The sequence below is a fragment of the Dipodomys ordii genome, unplaced genomic scaffold (assembly GCF_000151885.1).
Source record: "Dipodomys ordii isolate 6190 unplaced genomic scaffold, Dord_2.0 Scaffold13, whole genome shotgun sequence".
In the NCBI taxonomy this organism is placed as follows: domain Eukaryota; kingdom Metazoa; phylum Chordata; class Mammalia; order Rodentia; family Heteromyidae; genus Dipodomys; species Dipodomys ordii.
Window position 1 is genome coordinate 9,941,747 of NW_012267229.1, and position 22,528 is coordinate 9,964,274.

Sequence of the window (22,528 nt, forward strand, 5' to 3'; positions counted from 1 at the left end):
TAGGCACTACTCTTACTCCTCATTTCAGAGACCCAACAGCCAATAAGGGTGGAGCCTGGGTATTTGGAGCCAGACTTCTTTCTCTCCTCCCTTCCTGCCAAGTGACCTTTCCCACCCTCCAGCACTTAAGCCCTCCCTCCCCAGAATCAGACTGAGTATTTAGAGTAGCAATAAGATGATTTATTCTGACATCTGATATGGAGTAGAGTAACAGTGCAAAAGTTGGTATTTTGTAGATCGTGTTGTGGACAGAGTTCTAGGGCTGGATCCACCACACAGCCTGGTTTCTGAGCTTGGACTCGGCTTCAGACCAGCAATAGGCTTCAGATCCCTTCATGGGGCTCCCTCCACCCCATCTCACTGGGTGGAGGAGATGGAGACCCTGCCCGGGGCCAGTGACCTGAGAGAACGGAGATGTGTCAAACCCACCCAGGCAATCTCCTGGAGGCGAACGGCTGCTGCTCTGCATCCTCCAGACCGCAGTCCACAGCTCTCCATCTCAGGCGCCTGCTGCTCTCTGGCGGCGAGAGCCGGGAACCCTGGGTCCCTGGAATCGCACCTTCTAAACTCTGCGCACCCAAGGGCAACCCAGAGAGGGACCTGAGGGCCGGAGAGGGGGCGGGAGGAAGAGGGATGCAGCTGAGGGCAAAGGGGGAGGAGACCAGGAGAGGAGCCGGAGGGAGCACGAAGGAGACAGCGGGGGGCACAGGGTGAGCGTTGGCCATCCGCAACCAGGAGGTAAAAAGGTGGCCAAAGTGGGGTCGGTGCGCGCGCGCTCCCGTCCCTGCCGAACACCCGCTCGCCTTGGGTTCAAGCGCCCCTTCTCCCGGGGATTGTGGCACCCCCTTTCCTGGGAGCCCGCCGCCCCCTCCTCCCTCCCCGCGCTGCCCCTCCTCCGTCCCGCCCCCCGCGCAGAGTTGAGAGCGCCGCAGTGGCCGCCGCCTGCACCGCCAGGTCCCGGAGCCGCCGCTTTGCCAGCTCGCCTGGCCACCCAGCTCAGAAAGCCGTGTGCAACCGCCGGCCCCGGCTCTTCGGTTCCCCGCTCCCCCGGAGGCTGGCGTTTGGGGGCTACCCCACACACACACCGAGCTTTGCAAGTCCGCTCTCTCCGCGTCACAGGAACTTGGGCAGGACCCCCCCCCAGGGGACCCCGAACCCTGCGGCTATGCCCGCTGGCCCGTTCCTTGCCAGTCGGTTCTCCAGCATCCCAGCCCGACCCCCGACGGCTACGACGTGTTGAGATGACTTTCCGCGACCTCCTGAGCGTCACTTTCGAGGGACCCCGCCCGGACAGCGGCGCCGCGGGCGGCAGCGCGGGCGGCAGCGCGGGCGGCGCGGGCGGCGCGGTCGGCTCGGAGGGCCCGGCGGTGGGCGGCGTGCCGGGGACCACGGGAGGCGGCAGCAGCAGCAGCGTGGTGGGTTCGGGCAGCGGTGAGGACAACCAGAGCTCGGCTGCGGAGCCCGGGGGCGCGGGCCCGGGGGGCGAAGTGAATGGCACGGCGGCCGTCGGGGGGCTGGTGGTGAGTGCGCAGGGCGTGGGTGTGGGCGTGTTTCTGGCAGCTTTCATCCTCACGGCGGTGGCGGGCAACCTGCTCGTCATCCTGTCGGTGGCCTGCAACCGCCACCTGCAGACGGTCACCAACTATTTCATCGTGAACCTGGCGGTGGCCGATCTCCTACTGAGCGCCACCGTGCTGCCCTTCTCGGCCACCATGGAGGTGCTGGGCTTCTGGGCCTTTGGCAGGGCTTTCTGCGACGTGTGGGCCGCGGTGGATGTGCTGTGCTGCACAGCCTCCATCCTCAGCCTCTGCACCATCTCCGTGGACCGCTACGTGGGCGTGCGCCACTCGCTCAAGTACCCGGCCATCATGACCGAGCGCAAGGCGGCCGCCATCCTGGCGCTGCTCTGGGTGGTGGCCCTGGTGGTGTCGGTGGGGCCGCTGCTGGGCTGGAAGGAGCCAGTGCCCCCCGACGAGCGCTTCTGTGGCATCACGGAGGAGGCTGGCTACGCTGTCTTCTCCTCCGTGTGCTCCTTCTACTTGCCCATGGCCGTCATCGTGGTCATGTACTGCCGCGTGTACGTGGTGGCGCGCAGCACCACGCGCAGCCTCGAGGCGGGGGTCAAGCGCGAGCGGGGCAAGGCCTCCGAGGTGGTGCTGCGCATCCACTGTCGTGGCGCCGCAGCCACGGGCACCTCCTCCGATGGGGTACCTGGGACTCGGAGCACCAAGGGCCACACCTTCCGCAGCTCGCTCTCCGTGCGCCTGCTCAAGTTCTCCCGCGAGAAGAAGGCGGCCAAGACGCTGGCTATCGTCGTGGGTGTCTTCGTGCTCTGCTGGTTCCCCTTCTTCTTCGTCCTGCCCCTGGGTGAGTGACCACACACACACACACACACACACACACACACACACACACACACACACCCTGGACCATCCTCAGGAAGGGAAGCTTATGGCTATGCCTTTCAAGCAGACTTAGATTGGCCTCCACCTGACTATGCAAGGTGAATGTGGCAATCTTACTTTGCAGAAGGAAAATGAAAGGCCCATGGGGACTTACAAGTTTTGTTTGTTACAGGGTTCCAACTTTTCTGTCTTCCCCTTTCTGTTTCTGTTACAAACCCTGTTACCCACACCCTGACTATAAATTCTGTGGAAATCTGGGCAAATATCTGCATACAGTGTGTGGTCAGCAGTGTATGTGACCCCTACTTATACCACCCCCAGAAGCAGGTGCACAGAGTGCGTGGGCCCACACATATTCATTCATTCGTGGGCAGCAACCCCTGGCTAGTCAATTGGTACCTTGGCTAGAACACAAGACTGCTGCTTTTTCCAGTGTTCTGCCAGCTGGCCCTAGCTGGTGATCTTACTTCTGAAATCTCCTCTTGAAGGGGCTGGAGGAAAGGTGGGGGTGAGAAGGAAAGGCAAATTATCAAATGAGTGGTTGACATTGTTAATCATCTATACATCTACTGTATCCTCTAGCTCTGCGTGGGAACTTTCCTATTTCTGGCACAAGTTGCCCTACAGTCTTGGGAGGTAGGCAGCTGTTCTCAAGGGCTTCCTCCCACCTCTTGTGGCCTCTCTTGGAAGCCCTGGAGCGAGGCCTGGGGCTGGACCAGCATAGGGGGTGAAGGGGACTTTGTCTCTGGGGATATTTGCCCTAAGTCACTTTGCCCTTGGATGCAACTCAGAAGGCCAGTCAGTGTAGAGCCTCCCCTGCCTCCCCCCACCCCACCTCCACCTGGCTCCTTGGACCTTGTGAGGCTGAGTCAGGGAAGAGACAATGGCCTCCCTCCTGCTCCCTCTCTATACAGCAGCCACAGTGCCCTTTATACATTATAAATCAGAGGTGTCCATCTCCTACTGCCCTGGGAACAAAATCCAAATTCTACCATGGCCTAAAGACAGGGGCCTTCAAATCTGTTATTATTTAAACCAAAATGTGTCAGTGTGCATATCTACCCTAGAGCAGGCAGGTAGCATGGCAACCTCAGATATGTGCCCCCCACACCCCCAAAATAGCCCACACTTTCCCGCTCTGCCCTGCCCCTGTTCTCTGTTCCTTGACAAGCCCAGGCCTTTGCACTTTCTCTTCCCTATCTAAATTGCTCTCAATCCCTCCTGGTCAATTTTCCATCCTTTAGATCTCTGGCAAAATGTCCTTTCTTCTTCTTGGAGTTATGAGCCTCCATTGTGTCCTCCCTATTTTCCCCCCTAGATTTTCTTCACTAGATCATTCATTGTAATTACAACTGGGAGTGTCACTTGGATTGGTGTTTGAATCCCTCACTGGCCCTGAAGCTCTATGATTGCAGGGCCTCCTCAACCTCCTTGTTACTAAATCCATAACACTTAGCATAGTGCTGGCATATGAGATGCAATCAAACACCAGAGTGAGGGTCCAGGCTCTGATGACAGCCAGCCTGGGTTCAAATACTAGTTGTGCTTCTTGCTTGCTGTGTAACTTCAGGCAAATACTTTCACCTCTTTGTGCCTATGTTTCTGTGTCCATAAATAGAGGTGATGGTGAAGGTGGCAATCCTGTCACACAGGGTTGTTGTGAGATCCAGGGAGTTACTGGATAGAAATAAAATGGTGGCACATGAGAGTGCTGTAAACACTGTGCCCAAGCTCAGGCTCGGGAATGAATGAACCCCACTACTTGGTAATCACCCAGCCAATCAATTCCCCAGCCAGCTGTGGGATGGGGCAAGTAATTTTCTGAAAGCAACATACTTAGAAGAAGAGACAAAGAGCAATGAGAAAGTAGGAGGAAGTGGTATGTGTCCCTCCCCCCCTTTAGATACCCACCTTTCCACCCAGGATTTTGCTCTCTCAGCTTTCTCCCACACTTGCACTAGCCTTCCACACCTGTGCTCTGTTTGTAGGACCTCATTGACCCCCTATGCCCTGGGGCATATAAACTCCCACAGGGAATGCTCAGTCTGTCTATAAAATGCCATCTCCCTTTTAATTTTTTTTCTTTTAACTTCTTTTAAAATTCTTACTTACAGACTAATGGGGAAAAATAATATAACAAGCACTCGTGAACTCATAATTGCTCGTATTGAACAGATGTTAACGTTCTGCCATATTTGCCTTAGATCCCTTCCTCTTGTTCCTTTCAAGGAACTAGAGCACAGCTGCTCCTCAGTGCCCTCCTCCCTCCTTCCTCTTTCTCCCCCTGCCTCCCCAGCAGTAAATCTGGCATTTATCACCTCCCCAGATTCGATTCCAGTCTCACCACAAACATCTGTATTCGGATCAAAGTATAGCATTGCTTCACATAATGCTTATAGCAACAGCACTTGCCATACATATCACTGTTCATTTTGCCTTTTCCATCCAACATGATGTCCTTGAGATATATCCAGAGTTGGGCCATTTAGCCATCTTATATCTTGAGAGTGTCCCATGGTGGCTTGGGTGTTTTCTTTTTTCTTTTCTTTTCTGTTACAACCAACAGTGCAAAAGGCTACTACTGTTTTGGGAGGTCCAGGTCACTTGTCTCCATCTTCCAGAACAACATCCCTAAATGTCCATAACCTTTGCCCCTTGCTGGCATGCCCTGCTGTTTCTCAGTCCTAACATCTCTGCTATTCCTTACACTTGCCATAGGGGCCCTTAAAGACACTGAATATCTTGCACCAGGCAGGAATTCCGGTGATGTAGGCATATGTAAGGTTATCAAACCAGACATTCAAGATGAATGCACCAGAGTTCAGGGATGCTGGTAGAGCAGAACTGAGTGAACTTGGCAATAATGAACGAACAGGACAGAGGCCAAGCAGGGAAACAGAATATTCCAATCTTCCCCATGAGTCTTGGAGGGCAAACAGGAGAGCAGAGGCTGCTTTGAGAACAGGGTTGGCCTAGAAGGTGTGGAGGAGGGAAAGTGGGCAGGAGGTCCTGGCAGCCCCACCCCCACCCCAAACCTGAGAATCCAGGAAGATGCCTTTGAAGGAACCAGGAATATTCTGTGCAACAATCCTTTGTGGGAGTGTTGGCATATCTTGGCCCAGTGATGCCAGGTATATGGTAGGGAATGGAGACCTCTGTGAGGAACTTGGATACAGAGGTTAAGAATGGAATAGATTTGCCAGGCCCTGGTGGCTCACACCTGTAATCCTACCTACTCATGAAGCTGAGATCTGAGGACAGCCAGCCTAAGCAGGAAAATCCGTGAGATTCTCATCTCCAATTAACCACCAGGAAACTGGAAGTGGAGCTGGGGCTCAATGTGGTAGAGCACTACTAGCCTTGAGCACAAAAGCTCAAGGACAGAACTCAGGCCCTGAGTTCAAGCCCTACTACTGACAAAGAAAAAAAAGAATGGGAGAGCTTTATAGGAGCATTGGGTATAGTCTCCCCAGAAAGAGAGTAGAGGGAGGAGAGAGGGCTAAGGTGGAGCCTTCAGAGCACTTGTCTGGAAAGACTGAGAGGAAGTAGAGAAGGAGGCAGTGGGGGAAGAGGGTGTCACGTGCACAGGTGGCCCCCTCCCCTCCCAGCTGCAGGTGACCACATCAGACCTAGCAAATACCAGAGATGGAGGCTCTGGGAAGGGGCAGTGCACAGCTCACCACACTGCAGACCATGAAATGAAGGCACTCAGCAGAACCAGCACCTGGGGGGCTGCCAAGCTGACCACCATGCCCTCACTCTCCCCTCCACATGCAAAGCCAAGTGGAAGCAATAGAATTGCACAGACTGTGGATGATGAGCAGCAGGGATAGCAGGAGTCCTAGGGAAAGAAGGGCCTTAAGACTAGAGATGTATTGCCATGGTAGACAATGGACTGTGCCTATAAAACCCTGAAAGGCTGGCCAGGTCAGAGAGTCTGTGATCCCTGCATTTAGGAGGCTGTGGCAAAAGGATTGTGAATTAAAGTCAACCTAGATTACATAGTTTTTTAAAAAAAACTGGAAATGCTATTGGACAACACAACCAATGGATGTCCTGAGATGGAAAGGGTCCCTGGGGACACAGGCGTCAAGTACTTAAAGCCTAAAGAGGGGCCAAAGGGACTGAGACCATTCCCTACATTTCTGGATGCCTGATTTTCCCCAAGGGGAGCAACTAGAGGACATGTGTTCCCAGAGGCAGACAGAGGGTCACTAATGGGAACCTTAGATGTCACTTTGTGACACAGTGATTCTAGGGAGCAAATGGTGGGGGATGTTGATGCCAGAGCTACTGGTGGACACCTGAATCCGCCTTTGCCCTGAGAGTTCCCCCACCCCTGCAGCCCAGCCTTCCCTGCTAATACTCTGCTGAGCGTCTACTCCATGCCCAGGACAGTCCCACTTTGAGCCTGGTGATTATGAGTAAGTGCTCCCCTTTCATTGCCAAAGACGTTCCAGTAGAGTATAGAGACACCAATCTGTGGAGGAGGGGTTCTTGGCAGGCCTGCTTAGGACAGACACGTGCCCCTGGCTTCAGCAAGCTGGCAGGGGGCTGGGTGCCATGGAAAATCACAGGAAGCCTTACCGGAAGCCTAGAACCTGATGTCTGCAGCAGCCCAAATCTGCAGTGGGTATGGGAGGGAGAGACAGCAATCAGAGCTGCTACTGGGACACCCTGAAAGACACCCCCTATACACACACATAGGATAGGGCACGGCCCGTGTGGGGCTGCAGCACTGGGAGGGATGGGCAGGCTGGAAGTATGCTCATTGAATGCTGCTGCTCCTGGGACACTTGGTGCCTGAGTCCGCTCACCCCCAGAGATCTGGGCCAGCTGCCGGGTACAGACAACCAGGTCACTTTCCCTGCATGCCAGAGAGAAACAGAAGGGACAGGGAACCCCTGCTCCTGCTGAGCACCCATCTGCAGCAAGGCATCCTTTCTCTGCAGGACCTTCCAGAAGCCACATTTCACCTTGGTGTGCTCATGGCGGCAGCATTTTGCTACGTGTGGCTTTAAACTGCATGGCAAGTGCCCAGTCAGGCCTAGCGGTGACCTCTGAGACTACACACACACACACACACACACACACACACACACACACACACACACACACACACACACACACACACACACACACACACCATATACCAGCCCTACCCTTTGCCATGCCTGATAACCACAGTAACTATTGGCATATTCCCCAGGCTCCTCTTTCACTGGGCAGATCACTAAACATCCCTGGCCTCTGCGACCTTGTTTTATTTTTCGGTACTAGGAATGAAACCCAGGGCCTTATTGGGCTAGACCAGTGCTCTACCACCAAGGTACAAGCACAGCCCCCATCACTGGCCTTTGAATGCCATTACCCAAGGTAGCCCCAAAGACTCAGAACCAGGGTCCCTTCCTAATGCACCTCAAGGTATTCAAGCTGTCCTAGAAGTCTCTGGATAATCCATTTGATGCGTTTGCTGTGACTCTGTTATAGCTATGAATGAGCCATATTTGCCACCCCTCTCCCCCCATCTCTATTTCTATCTCTCATTATCAGTCTGCCTCTGTGATACAGCACATCATCATGACCACCCAGATAGTTCAGTGTCTACATGCCCCCCACAAACAGTATACATACATCCCCCACCTGCACTGCCCTTGTCGATATTTACTACATATCACAAACTGTGAGAACAAAGAGCACTTTCTATGTAGCACAGAAGATTAGCCATGTTGTTGGGGTGCCTGGTTTGAGACAGCTGTAATGTGCAGTCTACAGAAAGATGAGTCAAGAATTGAGTCCAGAGTCATTCACGGGAGGATGGGAGGAAAAAGAAAATTGTATATTCATGGGCTGGACTATTGCACGGCAAGGAAAAATAACAAACCACCAATGCACACCATGTGCATGAATTTCGCAGATATTCTACTGGGAAGAATAAGCCAGATTGGACAATTTTTAATGTATGTACCATATAGTTCTTTGTACGCAAGGTTCAAAAATAGACAAAAACAGAAAAAAGACAATAAAAATCAGGATAGCGGGTTCTGGTGGGTGGGGTACCAACTGGAAGTGGGTGCTAGAACCTTCTGTGGAGCTGAGGGTGTTCCATATCTTGCTCTGGGCAGAAATTACATTGATGTGTGCAAATGTAAAGTCCTCAAGCTGTGCACTTCAGATAAACATGACTGGATTTGCTTTACCTAGAGAAACAGAGGAGGCAGGAGGGAGGCTGGGAGATGTGCTGAGAACCTGGTGTCTAGAATGGAAGGGATGCATTGTTGATGAGGTAAGAAGGGTGACTGAGGCAGATGTGTTTTAGTTGTCCCAGTGCCAGAGGGACTTAACTGCACAGAGATACTCAGATTCTGCTAGAGTCTGCAGAAGCAGAAGATGTGGGCATGCTCTCTGGCAGTTCTCAAGAATGGCATGATTGTCTTCTGGTCCAAAAGCCTGCAGACAAGCTGGCATTAAGTCTCTTGCCTGTATTGCACACAGCACATCATAGGTGCTCACTGCAGAGAAAGGCAGTAAGGAAACACAGCCTCTTTACATCCTGCCATTTCAACAACCCATGTGAGCAAGAAACAGCCCTTTATTTTACCTCTCATTTCTTTTTTATCATAGTACTATAGTATTTTATCATTTATTTACCCACACTTAATGTGAGACCTACCAGCTTTGCAAAATTTTAAAGGTGTGTATGATGTTGTTAACTATGGGGACAACGTTGTGCAGCATATCTCTAGAACTTAATTATACTACTGACCTGCACAATAGTTTCCCGTGGAGGAATTAAGCAGCCACCATTCTATTCTGTTTCCACAATTTTGTCCGTTTTGGATATTTTGCATAAATGGAGTCATGCAGTATTTGGGTTGTGAAATGGCTGGTTTTATTCCATGTTACATCCTTCTGTTTTCCCTACTAGTGATGGGTTGGAGGGTGACCCTCTGTTTATGTGACCCCAGAACAATTATTTAAATATTACATCTAACTTCTATCAAATGACTATTATGAATAACCACGGGGCCATGGTTCTTTGTGGGAGGGTGACAACTTTTTCATCATGAAGCATTTCAAACACATGCATAGAGAGACTAGCATAATGAGCTCCCATGGACCTATGGCTGGCCCATCTTCAACAAAAGGCTCACTTTCATTCATCCCAACCTTCACTCCTGTTCCCACCACTGGAGATTACCTGAGGAAAATTCCAGATACTCTATTTCTTCGTCAGCAAAAATTTTAGTACGCATTCTAAAAGATCAGAATTTTTTAAAGCTACAATCCACTGTAACACATTAAAATAATTGAATAATATCATCAAACATTGACTTAGTATTGAAAGGTAGCCAACTGCTTTATAAACTTTTAGTTAGCTTGACTCAGGATTCAAAAGGAGATGCATGCAATCCATTTACCTACTAGAGTTTCTTTCATTGATAAATACTCCTTTATTTAAAAAAAATTACTTATCTCCAGGAGTATCCCACAGTCTAGAGTTTTCATCCCCACAGCGCCATTTAACACAGCCTTCTGTTAGAGCCTGTACTTCCTCTAACTTTGATAAAACCCAGGACAGGTGTTTGAATAAGCATTCTCTATTGTGAAGTGACTTCTCAGCCTTTCACCTACTTACTTTACTACTTTTTTTTTTTGTCGGTAGTGAGTAGGTGGGGCTTGAACTCAAGGCTTGGGTGCTGTCCCTGAGCAATTTTGCTCAAGGTAGTGCTCTGCCACTTTGAGCCACAGCCCTACTTCCAGTTTTCTGGTGGTAAATTGCAGACAAGAGTCTCATGGATGTTCCTGCCCAGGCTGGCTTTGAACCATGATCCTCAGCCTCCTGAGTAGCTAGGATTATAGGCATGATCCTGCATGTGGCTTTAGGAACTTACTGACCATAGCCTAGACATATAATTGGAGCTTGAAGTGATGATTTTCTAATCCTGCCCTTCCTCTTCCTCCTCTTCCTCCTCCTCATCCTCTTCTTCCTCCTCCTTCTCCTCTTCCTCTTCCTCCTGTTTTTCATTAGAATTCTGAAATGAACTCACCACTATTTGGTTGGAATCATGTCTACTCGAAAGGCAGGAGAAATGGCTCAGTGTTCATCCAGAACAGAAATCACTTCTTTAGCATCTTTTCTGAGGCTGACCAGTGAAGTTGTTTTAATACCATGATACTATCATGAGTTTGAGACATGTTCGCTATTCTAACACCTTACTGACATCACCATTTTTGGCTTGCCACTGGGCAGTCTTTCAAGTTGGCTCTGAGACCTCTGGCATAATCCAGAGAATCTTGAGCATTTCCTTGCTTTCTGGTGTGATGGGACAGCTCAGGCTCCACTTGTAGCCTTTTTTCTGCCCTGGATCTGAAATTAGCCATTTCACTAAAATGTTCTGGTCTGGTCTGATCTAAAATGCTCTGGAAAATGGCAAGTAAGTAAACACACTCTGAACTCTCAGTTGGCTGTTAATATTGAGTTGGTCACTGGTCCAATGGGAAAGCTAGGAAATCAATTTTTTTTGTAAAAGAAAAATACACCCATGATGGGAGTGGACTTTTGTCCTTGGTCACAGATTCCTCCTTCCCCTGTCATCTGCCAACCCTACTGAGATGTTTGTCCCAGGCAGTGACTCTTTGATCACTCTGCCTCATTCATTAAGGATCTGAGTATTTGGAGTCACATGATTTATCTCCCACTTTCATCCCTGGCCTGGTGATCAGTGAAGCTGACGCATGCAGATACCTTGACCTCCAAACTGCATGGCTCTCCTCTTCCTCCTCCTTCTCCTCCTCCCAGGGCCATGCCAGAGCTCACACACCTACCTTGATTTTCCTTCCCCCAGGACCTCAATCCATCTCTGCACCTGTGTCCATCTTCTGTCATTCCTCAGCTGCCATTATACTGGCTCATTGATCCAAGCCTTCACCTTGTTGTGGCTGATCACCCACACCTCCCTTCCAAGGTCAGCTAGTCCTATGACCCATTACTTTAGCCTCTATCAGCCTAGCCATATTTAACTCTCTCTCTCTCCCTCTCTCTCTCTCTCTCTCTCCCTCTCCCTGCTTCTGTGAGCCCTAAACTCTGAATTGAACTATTCCTTCATAAGGGTTCCCAGGGGTATGCTGTGTTTAACAGTCAGCTCAAGGAGGGAGCTGGTTTGCAGTAACTGCCCATTTCCACGGTGTAAACACTCCTACCATGCTCAGCTTCAGGCTATCACGAAAGCATCTACCAGCTTGAAAACTGAATGATCAACTTCCACGAGCCAATGTACACCTGAGTCTAGCTAAGCATTTACTAAAGAAGAATCACACTTTCCGAGTCAGTTCTCTGCCTAGGGGCAACCCTCAGGGTCTCCCCTAGAAGTCCTAGTGATTCCCTATCAGTTCTGACTTTCTCAAAGCTCTTTCTTTTCAAGGGGTTCTCCCTGCCCCTCCCTCCTCCCGCCCACTGTCTACCTCTCCTTTGCCCATATGCACAGCAAATAGACGTGTTTAGAACTTCTGTTTGTTTTTTCTTTTTCTTGGACAGAGTATATGTAAAGATGATTCTCCCCTCAACCTCGTGTCCTCTTTGCCCTCACCTTCTCCTTACCTTCTCATTCTTATCCTTCTCTCCTTTCATCTACAGTAGACCCTGGGTACCCAGGCATATAGGGTTCTCTACTCCTTGAGCCTGTCCCTCACCCTGTCTTCCCCATGTGGGCAGATGACATCTCTGTGCATCCTCTGAGCTCCAGGCCAGAAGCCTGAACATCAGCCACGTTCTGGCTTCCTCACGCAAGCCAGTCACGCCCACCTTCTGACCATCTCTTCAGGCTGTTTCTTCTTGCCATTCCCATCGTCCCACCTTAACCATTAATCAGTGAGCATGTACTATGTGCCTAGCACTGTTCATTCATCTAACAGAAATTTAGCCTCCTGTGAGGTAGCTGCAATCAAATCCACTACACAAATGAGAAAACTGATACAGGAAAGTTGAGTAACACAATTCCTCCCCTTCCCCTTTTCCTCTACCCCTAATCCTCACCCCCTCCCCTCCCATCTCACAAGTGTCAAAAATTGGAACTCAAACACTTTGGTCCCACAGTCCTGGTGACTTCTTGCCTGAGTGAATCAGGACTAGACTGAGGCTAGGGTTAAGGGTCAATCAGCAGCCAGGTTTTTAATTTAAATCTCATACTAGGACTCAGCCCCTGCACACATTCTTAGGCTAGGGACCTTACTCTCTCCTGCCCTGATCTTATTCTTTTTCTGAGCACTGTCGCAGGACATGACAACTTCCTGCATGGCCTGATACTCTTACGGATCCCAGTAAACCCCCAGAGACACTCAGTCTGTGTCACAAAAGTCCCATCTCCAGCCTACATGAGCACTGCTCTACTGTTAGTCCTATGGGTGAGATGAAAATTTGCCTTTCCTCTTGGTGGAAAGGAGGGACACAGGAGAACAGGGACCTGGCAGTGTCCAGGAAACTCAATGCTGGCCCAAACACAGGGGCCATTGCCCAAGGCCTTCTCTCTCTGGGACAGAAGTGCTACTCTATGTCAATGTGACTGAAGGCTAAGCAGCGCCTTCCTCGATTGGGGTCCTGCTTGGCCAAACAGGAGGGACATGAGGCAGAACTGCAGTCCTGGCCACTGTGTTGTAAAACCACAGATTAAGACCAGGAAAGGTCAATGAAGATATGACAACAAAGGGAATGAAGGAATTAAAGAGAGATGGGAGAGCTGGAGGCGTGGCTCCAGCATCTGTTTCTTCAAGTACAAAGCCCTTACTGAAAATCCCAAACAAGTTGAGAGGAAAGGGTGTACCAGCCCTTCAGGACTTGAGCTTATGGTCTCTCTCCCCAACTTGCCTCTGAGTTCCAGGAGCTGCCCCTCCCTACACACTCCTGCAGCTGCATGAGGATGTCCAAGGCCAGGCCACGAGTCCTCTGCCAGCCCTAGGAGCTTAAGAATCCTGAGGACGCACTTCTGGCTGATTATTGATCCATCCAAGCAAGAGGACACAGTCCGGCACCTCTAGCCATAGAAAACTAGCAGTGCAAGGAATCCAGGAGACCAGGCTTTCTCCCTCGACTCCATAGTGCCCTCCATGCCCCTCTCTAGCCACGTGAGATCCGTAAAGTGTCCTTAACTCTTCTCCCCTCCCCTTCTCGTTCACAGCCACCTTGACATCTTAGCTATCCTTCCAATTTGTCAAGTACCTCAGGACCCTTGCTGATGCCTATGCTCCTGTCTGGACTGTTTTATCTTCCAGGGAGCCATGGCCAACTCCTTACAGGGGACTCAGGTCTCAGTTCAAGTGTGCTTTCTTTGAGAGGGTCATCTGACACTTTCTAATGTCACCGTGAAGTCTGCAAGGGGGATGAGAACCAGCTTCTCTTGGGAAGGGGTTTCCAGCTCCAGGGTCAGAGCCCCTAAGTGAACAGCTAGAGAACTAGAGGATGGTGCGGGGGGAGGGGGAGAGGGGGAGAGTCTAGGAATGGAATTCTTTCTCTCCTAACCCCATTGGTGGGAATATCCCTGAGTATTGGAAGAATAAAGACTTTATCCTTATCTTTCAACCAGACGGGGTGGCAAACTGGGGAGAGAAGTCATTCGTGAGGGGCAGAGAGGGAGGGCTGGGGTGAGCCTGTTTATTTCATGGTCGCCTACAAGTTATGTGTAAGGCTGGCTGTGAATTCTGATGGTCTGCCAAGAACAAGTTCCCTTTTGGTGATGCCAAAAGAGGTCGTTAATCACAGTTTGCCCTCAGCTTCAGAGGGCCTTTGCGGGGCCAGTCAGAGTAGGGCATGGAGAAAGAAGGCAGTAGGGTGAGGGCCTCTGTGGCCTCCGCCCTCTTCAAGGCACAGGAGATGGGATAAATCACCCAGGAGAAGGAGAAAGGGCAGGGCGAGGCTGGAAGAGCTGGAGCCCTGGCTCCAGCTGTGATCAGAGCCCCTAAATATGCTCAGGGAGAGGTTGAATGGCTTCCCTTTTGCGATCTGACTAGATGCACATCCAGAGACATGCAGGTGTGGGAATAGAGAAGAGGAGGACTGGGAGGCTGACAAGCAGGTACGTATGTCAGCCTATCAGAGAAGGAGGCAGAAAGCTCCAATGTGGCAGAAGGGCTCCAATGTGCTGTCAGAAAGTCAAAATGCAGATGAGGAAGAACAGAGGGTGGGAAGTTGCAGTGGACTATGGACAACATGGTTTAAGAAGAACTGAAATGCTCAGGCTTATTTGCAAAGAAGCCCCCAGGTGTGGTATGGAAAACAGGCCAATGTGGGCTGCTAGATAGACACTGCAGGTTGACAAAGATGGTAACTTAAGCCAAGGTAGTAACAAAGAGGTGTGGTTATTAGAGGAGCTCAGGGGTCAACAGGAGTTGGTGATGGTTGAAGATCAGGGTATGATAAAAACAGCAGAGGCCATGAGTGTGTCAGCACCCACCATGTACCAAGATAAACCAGAAGCTGACAAGTAGTGCTCTTGGCCCTTAGAAGTGAGTGTGGTGTGTTATAGGTGGGAGTCAATCACATATGATTCTCCTGGGTCCAGAGGGGATGATAGAAGGAAGACTTCCTGGAGGTGGTGCTCTGGAGCTGTCACATGACCTGCTGGAGGAAGGTCATGCAAGATGACCATGTGCAAAATCCCAGAAGCAACCCTGAGGAGCCCTGGCTGCCCATCTACCAAGAAAGTGACCTTGGCCTTGGCCTCCATGTGCTCACTGAGGTTTTTCTATTGTTATAGTCCGTTTTTGTTGCTATACAAAATGATGCTAGCTACCCTACAAAGAAAAAGAGGTTGATTTGGCTCTAGTCTGGTGGCTAGAAACTCCAAACAGTATGATGTCCAGCTTTGCAAGGTCCCCTGGCAGCATCACAATATGGAGGTAATGATTTGTGCAGAAGGACCAAGTGTGGGATGGCCTCAACTGATAACAACTGACTTCTCAGAGGAACAGTTTCAGAAACACAAACCCTGAACCACTCCCACCAGACATCATTACTCTATCCACAAACGTAGAAATGGTGACCTAATTACCGTCCACTAGACCCCACCTCTTAAAAAAATCCATAACCCACCTGGGCAGCAGTGACTCACACTTCTAATCCTAGCTACTCAGGAGGCTGAGATCTGAGGATCACAGTTAAAGACAGCCTGGGAAAGAAAGTCTATGAGACTCTTATCTCCAATTAACCAGAAAAAAAGCCAGAAATGGAGCTCTATGGCTCAAGTGGTAGAGCACCATTTTTAAGTAAGAAAATATATAGGCCCAGAGTTCAAGCCCCAGGACTGGCACCAAAAGAAAAAAGGGGAAAAAAATCATAACCTCAACACCATGAGGATCAAATTTCTAGCGCATGGATCTCTGGGGGAACAAATTATCCAAAACATGGCACCTGTGTCGGAGCTGGCAGCTGTAACTCAGATCAACTCACAGAGGAAAAGCTGATAAGTTTGTCCATTGATGTCCCTAGGGCAAGACAGCTTTACAAGGGTAGTACTGTGAGCAGTCTTGGGACAGTTCCCTGTTCCTGATATCTGTGGCCTGCCATGGGGAGAGAAACATCCCTTTAGCCCCCAGATAGCCTTACAAAGGTTCTGGACTACTGAGTGTACTGAAAGGAGGCTTTGGAGGAGCAAGGCAGGGTATAAAAGGAGGTGGAGGCGGAGGTGGAGGCTGGGCAGAGGCAGTATGAGCCTCTGGCATGCCATCTGCAAGGAAAGTCTCTAGGGAGCTGCTGCGTGTGGCATCTGGAGCCCAAGGCACAAACATCTTTTCTGCACACAGTGGGCAGAGAGCAGAGAAGACACAGCATGGCAGAGGCTGGCAGTGCCCACTCATGTCCCCTGACCTTCAGAGCATGTGGACCCACCTCCACCTAAGTGCCTGCCTGTGTCACTTTGCCCAGGAGTTTGCTCTTTGTGGTCCTCTCATGTAGCAAGCAGGAAATGAGAGGGGTGGGGGAAATGAACCCCCAGAGGGAGCAGCAACCTAGTGACTGATGGGAATGGGTGTGTATAAACCCCAACTCCCCCCCCATTGCTGGGGTAACTGAGGTTCCTATTCTATACAGTCACTCAGAGCCCCTCACCCCTGTTAAATCCCCTGTCTACATCTATAGTTAATTTGATAGTGCATCTCCTACTGTCTCTTTCCCTTTGTCTTTTCCCACCCACCCTAGATGGTTCACTTATTACCTCCCCCCCACCCAATTAATAAATTGCATTTGAGTCCTTGTCCCAGAGCCCTCTGGGAAAACCCAAAGTAAGACAAATGCTTAACAGGATACAGCAGGGGGCAGGGGGAATTTGGAGGCTGGAAAGCTGTGTTTGAATTCCATGTAAGGATTTCCCAGTTCATGGCAGGCTTCTCATGGGGCAGTGGAGCAAAAATTAGAATATTGGGTCTTGTGTTTACAAGGCTGTACTATAAAATGCCATGTTGCCCACCAAGTCTGAAGCAAAACCCTGCTAGCAACAGTGCCCTTTGGCCAGCCCTGCACTCAACCACTGGAAAGCATAGTCTACTGATTTGTCATTCTGTGCTAAATATAAAAGTATCGTAGCCTGAGTCAGAAAGTTATTTTCAGCACTCACCCTGCCTGTGTAGCCATTGAGGGATGCTGATTTGAGGGCTGCCTTCCTGGATTCTGGGGTCCACTGGGGTGACCAGGAACTGCCCAACTTCTGTCTCAGGGAAATTCAGCCTCTGCATGTTTCTTCAGTCACACGCCCCCACCCCAAACCTACCACATCTCAGCTACTGTTTCTGACCACTCTCTAAATTAAAAAAAAAAAAAAAGTTCCCTCCCAGGGCTATGGGAAAAGGAAAAAAGGAAGAGGTGAATAGACACCAAGTTCTGGGTTGTTTCTTGTCCATGTTTAGTGTCTATATGTAGAATCTGAAATGCTTCTTGAATATTAAGCAAGTTCTCCATCCAGCAGGAAACTACATCCCCTAGCTCAACCCTAATATTGATTAGAGCTGGCTAAGAGGTGGGCCTAGAAATTTTTGACTCTTTACAAAATTCCATCCAGAAAAAGTATTTTTGTCTCTAATTCACAGAAAAGGAAAGAAAGATTTTAGGTGATCAAATAGTTTGCTATGGAAGGCTGTGTGGTCAAGACTCCAAAATCTCAGGCTGTGTGGTGTCATGTGACCCTATTCTTCCTCCATCAGGTCTCAGAACCAGGATCGGCTTCTACATGGCGGGAGGTGGCTGCATGCAAGAATCTTCAGGCCAAAGAGAGGGGCATGGTGCTTCTGCCTGTTCAGTAGACACCCCTATTCATATCTGAAGGGGAGCAAGGGATAGAGAAGTTTCCATCATTTATCAACAATGACCAGTCCTGGATTTCTTGGTCTCAGAGACAGCTGCAGCCCATGTCCAGGATGGAACTTCTGGACCCCCTTACTGCTGCAAGGACAAGGCAGATGAGACATCTGGATTGTGTCTTTAAACTTGGCTCAAGTGGTAGAGTGCAAGGCTTCAGCAGAAAAGCTAAGCTAGAGCTCAAGGCCCTAAGTTCAAGCTCAGTATCACACAGAAGGAAGGAAGGAAGGAAGGGAGGAAGGGAGGGAGGGAGGGAGGGAGGGAGGGAGGGAAAGGAAGAAGCTGGGCACCTGTAATCCTAGCTACTCAGGAGGTTGAGATCTGAGGATCGAGGTTCAAGGCCAGCCCAGGCAGAAAAGCCTGTGAGACTCTTATCTCCAATTAACCACCAGAAAACCAGAAGTGGCTCTGTGGCTCAAGTGGTAAAGAACTCACCTTGAGCTGAAGAGCTGAGGGATAGCACTCAGGCCCAGAGTTCAAGCACCAGGACAAGAAAGAAAAAGGAAGGAAGGAGGAAAGAAAGAAAGAAAAAGAGGGGAGAGGGAGGGAGGGAGGGAAAGAAAGAGAGGGAAGGAGGGAGGGAGAGAAAGAAAGAAAAAGAAAGAGGAAGGAAGGAAAGGAGGAAACTAGGGACTCTTTTTTCAGAGACAAGCTTCCTTCTGGTCCTTGATGAGCACGCAGAGGAGAGGTTTAAGGGTCCTCCTGGCACAGCTCTCAAGTCCCTGTGTCACCATCCCACCTGCCTAGTACTCTGCTGCAGAACCATTCCAGAAGTGCTCCCTGACCACTTCCACAGGTGTGTCCCTCTGTCCGGCAGCCTGAGAGCTACATGCATTGTTTGTCCAGACTTCCTCTAGGCACTGTCCCTCACCTGCTAAAAATATATATGGGTTCTAACTGCCCACCAAAAAAAAGCTGAACTTCCCATCATTTAAGGCCCTCCATCATCTGTCCCAAATGAAGTTTTCTGAGTTTATCCTATAGAATATGTCCCTCCCACCTGTAATGCCCCTGCCCCTCCCCCACTCCATCCCATACTTTAAATCCTCAGAGATACCTGGAAGCTGTCCCAGCCTCAGCCCCTCTCCTACACACACACACTACCATGGCCCACCTGCTTTTCAGTAATGTTTACATTGCTATCTAGATAGCATGTGCCATGTTTCATGGCTCCTCAGGAAAGGCAGCCCAGTATGGTGGCTGGCATAGGGCCAGCCTTGGTCAACTCTGTGTGTGTGTGTGTGTGTTCGCACACGAGTGTGCGTGTGCACACGGTACTGGGATTAGAATGCAGATCCTTTAGCTTTCTTGCTCAAGGCTGCTGCTCTACCATGAGGTACAGTCCACTTCGAGCTTTTTGGTAGTTAATTAGAGATAAAAGTCTCACGGTCTTTCCTGCTCTGGGCTGGCTACAAAACTACAATCTTCAGTTCTCAGCCTCCTGAGTATCTAGGACTACACTGGCGCCTGACTCTTGGTCAACTCTTAATTCTAGGGTTCCTACCCCCATTTTGTGCTAGGGATTGCTAAGGCATTTGGTGATGTCTATGCATTCTTTCCCAAAGAGATGCTATTGCAAGCATAAAACCAGCACACACACACACACACATTCTAAATGAAAAAGTTGTCAAAATATTTTTGCATGAAACATGTGACTTCGTAAGAAATGTGTTTTCACATCAAGGCATTAAACAAGCTCTCCTGGTGCATCCTACTGACTATGAGTTCCAACCGCGGGGAACAAACATAAAGGATATTTCGAAACAGACCACAGTAGCCCAACGTGATAGGAAGGCATGATGGGCAGGAAGCGCTGGTGTTGCACCGGCTTCGATCCACACAAACAGCAATTTGTCGTGCCTTTGTCCTCTGGTTTGTCGCTTATACTCCGTGCAGGAAATAATCGATTTCAGGTACAGAGGAGTTAACATGAATTCCCAACCCCCATCCAAGTTCGAGGAGCTCCTGATTTATATCAGGGATCCCTTCGGGGGAGATTCTCTTGAGAATTCCTAACCCATGACTCAGCCCGAGCTAGTGGGGAGTAGGGAAGCCCCCCCCCTTCTTTCTGCCCCGACCTCCTCCACCTCTCCCCCAGCACCTAACCGGCCTGGGTCTCTGTTCCCTTCCCCACAGGTTCCCTATTCCCGCAGCTGAAGCCATCGGAGGGCGTCTTCAAGGTTATCTTCTGGCTGGGCTACTTTAACAGCTGCGTGAACCCGCTCATCTACCCCTGCTCCAGCCGCGAGTTCAAGCGCGCCTTCCTGCGCCTCCTGCGTTGCCAGTGCCGCCGGCGTCGCCGCCGCCGCCCGCTCTGGCGCGTCTACGGCCACCACTGGCGGGCCTCGACCAGCGGCCCCCACCCCGATGGCATCCCTAGTCCGGGTGCCGCGCTCCCCGGGGCCCCCCAGGCCCTCCCCGCTCCCCCGGCTTCCGGCTCCCCAGGGGCGCACGTGGTTCCAGCTCCCGTTGCCGCCCGTCGAAAAGCTCCCTGCGCCTTCCGCGAGTGGAGGCTGCTCGGGCCCCTGCGGAGACCCACCACCCAGCTGCGCGCCAAGGTCTCCAGCCTGTCGCACAAGATCCGTGCCGGGGGCGCGCAGCGCGCAGAGCCCACGAGCGCCCTGCGCTCCGAGGTGGAGGCCGTGTCCCTCGGCGTTCCCCAAGAGCTGGTCGAGGGCGCCACCTGCCCGGCCTACGATTTGGCCGACTACAGCAACCTCCGGGAGACCGACATTTAAGGACTCCCGAACCTGACTGGGGAAGGGGGAGAAGGGGTAGGAGGGCGGGGGAAACCCATGTGGATTGGGGACTGGGAAACAGACCAAGGTGGCCTCTCAGTGTCGTCGTTGAGCACCGAGGGGATGGGGCCTGGACTCAGGGTCCGAACCCTGAAAGGGTAGAGGGGCTAGTGGCACCGCTCTTGCTGGACACAGGTGCCCTGAGCTCTTTTCCTAGGAGGAAGCCGCATGACAGTGGGGCCTTTTGCACCCAATCCTGGTTTGAAAAGCTGCCCATTTGTCTCTGGAGTCCAAAGGATGAGGCAGAGACCACACCTGGCTGTCGCCCCGCCCTCTACCCCCCACCCAGGGAAAAAGGCCAGTGAGAATCAGGGCTCCTCAATTGACACAATGCCTCCTCCTTACTGCCAACTCCAGGGACCCAAGGGGCCTGCCACCTTCTCTTGCAAGCTTTTGGTGGCAGATTGGATAACCATCATACAAACCTGTCGTAGTTTGCCCTGGGCCCACCACCCTACCCACACTTCTACACCGGTTGGACCCAGCCCCTCCTTCCTTCCCCTCGAGGGCCTTACTGTTTACACTCTGTACATAGTTCATTGTGCCTGTGCCCATCACTTCTTGCTGGGAATCCAAGCTGCCAATTGGGGAGAGCTTTATTTGTCATTTTGAAACGTATTTATTGGTAAGAGTACTTATATTTTGTCCAAACTGTGCCAACTGTCCCTCATTAGCCTATAATACATAAAGATCTTTTTGTTTTTCTAAAGTTCTTACATCCTTAAACGCACCACAGGATAGACTGGATCAACATTCACCTTTCAAGTTTTAACTTAACAGTGCCATGAATGGATGGCTTACTGTTTTAGGAGTCTTTCAACACATCCAAAGGCCTTGGGAGTTTTGATGGCTTTGTAATGCACATACTGGGAACCATGCAGTAGTCCTAAGTACAGATCCTCTCCTTCCCCTTTATTGGCCTCCCCAGAAACATCTGTAATGCTCTGGTAACCCCAGTGAGGAAAGTGGCTTCCAATGAAGTGGGTGAAATAGTCCGTGAAAAGATAAGCCCAAATAGGCAGGATATTGAGATAATTCTAGGAGCCATGTTGGCTAGCTTCGAGTAAAAGCTCCTGTTTCCATGGTTTGTAGGCAGTTTAGTCTTCAGCTAGATTAATACCAACCACACCTGTCCAGCCAGCATGGGAGGATGACTATGATCAGCAGGTCCTTGGACAAAAAGCTCCTAGAAAAATACTCTGAGATATCTGGTGTATTCTGAAACTGGAAGAGCCAGTTGCTGGGGGCAGCATGAACCAATATTATAAGGCAAATGCTTTCCCCCAGTACCAGGGAGGTAAACTGAAAAGTCACAATTACAAGGTTTTATTTTTTTTTTTTTGGGTCCGGTCGTGGGGCCTGAACTCTGGGCCTGGGCACTGTCCCTCAGCTCTTCAGCTCAAGGCTAGCGCTCTACCACTTGGGCCACAGCACCACTTCCGGCTTTTTTCTTTTTGCTTATGTGGTGCTGAGGAATCGAACCCAGGGCCTCAGGCTTGCAAGGCGAGCGCTCTACCACTGAGCCACCTTCCCAGCCCAATTACAAGGTTTTAAAAGGCAGCTAAACTGGGTGCAGGTGGCTCATGCTTATAATCCTAGCTAGTCAGGAGGCTGAGATGTAAGGATCAATGTTCAAAGTCAGCCCAGACAGGAAAGTCCATGGTACTCTTCTCTCCAGTTAACCAGCAAAAATCTAGAAATGGAGCTGTAGCTTCAGTGCTAGCATGCCAGCCTTAAGCATAAAATCTAAGCAAGAATTCTAGACCTAGTTCAAGTCCTAATTACCTCCCCCTCCCCTGCCACAGACACACACACATACACACAAACAAGTAGCAATAGCAGGGAATGGAGGGTGACTCTATGAAAGGAATTTTTATAATGTTCCCCAACCCTCCAGGCAAAGAAGAACAGTTTATAGAAAGTGCTAGGAATGCTGCATACTCCAAAAAGGGCCCCAGTTTACACCTATTTGCCACACTAAGGCT

The 22,528-nt window shown here is 50.6% G+C and overlaps 1 protein-coding gene across 1 annotated transcript; it reads left to right on the forward strand.

Moving 5' to 3' along the window:
- The first annotated feature begins 1,174 nt into the window (after positions 1 to 1,174).
- Adra1d (adrenoceptor alpha 1D) lies at positions 1,175 to 20,566 on the forward strand. Its single transcript, XM_013010817.1, has 2 exons — positions 1,175 to 2,367; positions 19,882 to 20,566. The coding sequence occupies exons 1-2, from the start codon at positions 1,242 to 1,244 to the stop codon at positions 20,481 to 20,483; spliced, it is 1,728 nt and encodes a 575-aa protein (XP_012866271.1). The 5' UTR covers positions 1,175 to 1,241; the 3' UTR covers positions 20,484 to 20,566.
- The last annotated feature ends 1,962 nt before the right edge of the window (positions 20,567 to 22,528 follow it).

Coding starts and splice junctions, on each gene's coding strand:
- Adra1d (XM_013010817.1), top strand. CDS start 1,242: ATGACTTTCCGCGACCTCCTGAGCGTCACTTTCGAGGGACCCCGCCCG. Junction 2,368..19,881: donor CTTCTTCGTCCTGCCCCTGG/GTGAGTGACCAC, acceptor CCTTCCCCACAG/GTTCCCTATTCCCGCAGCTG.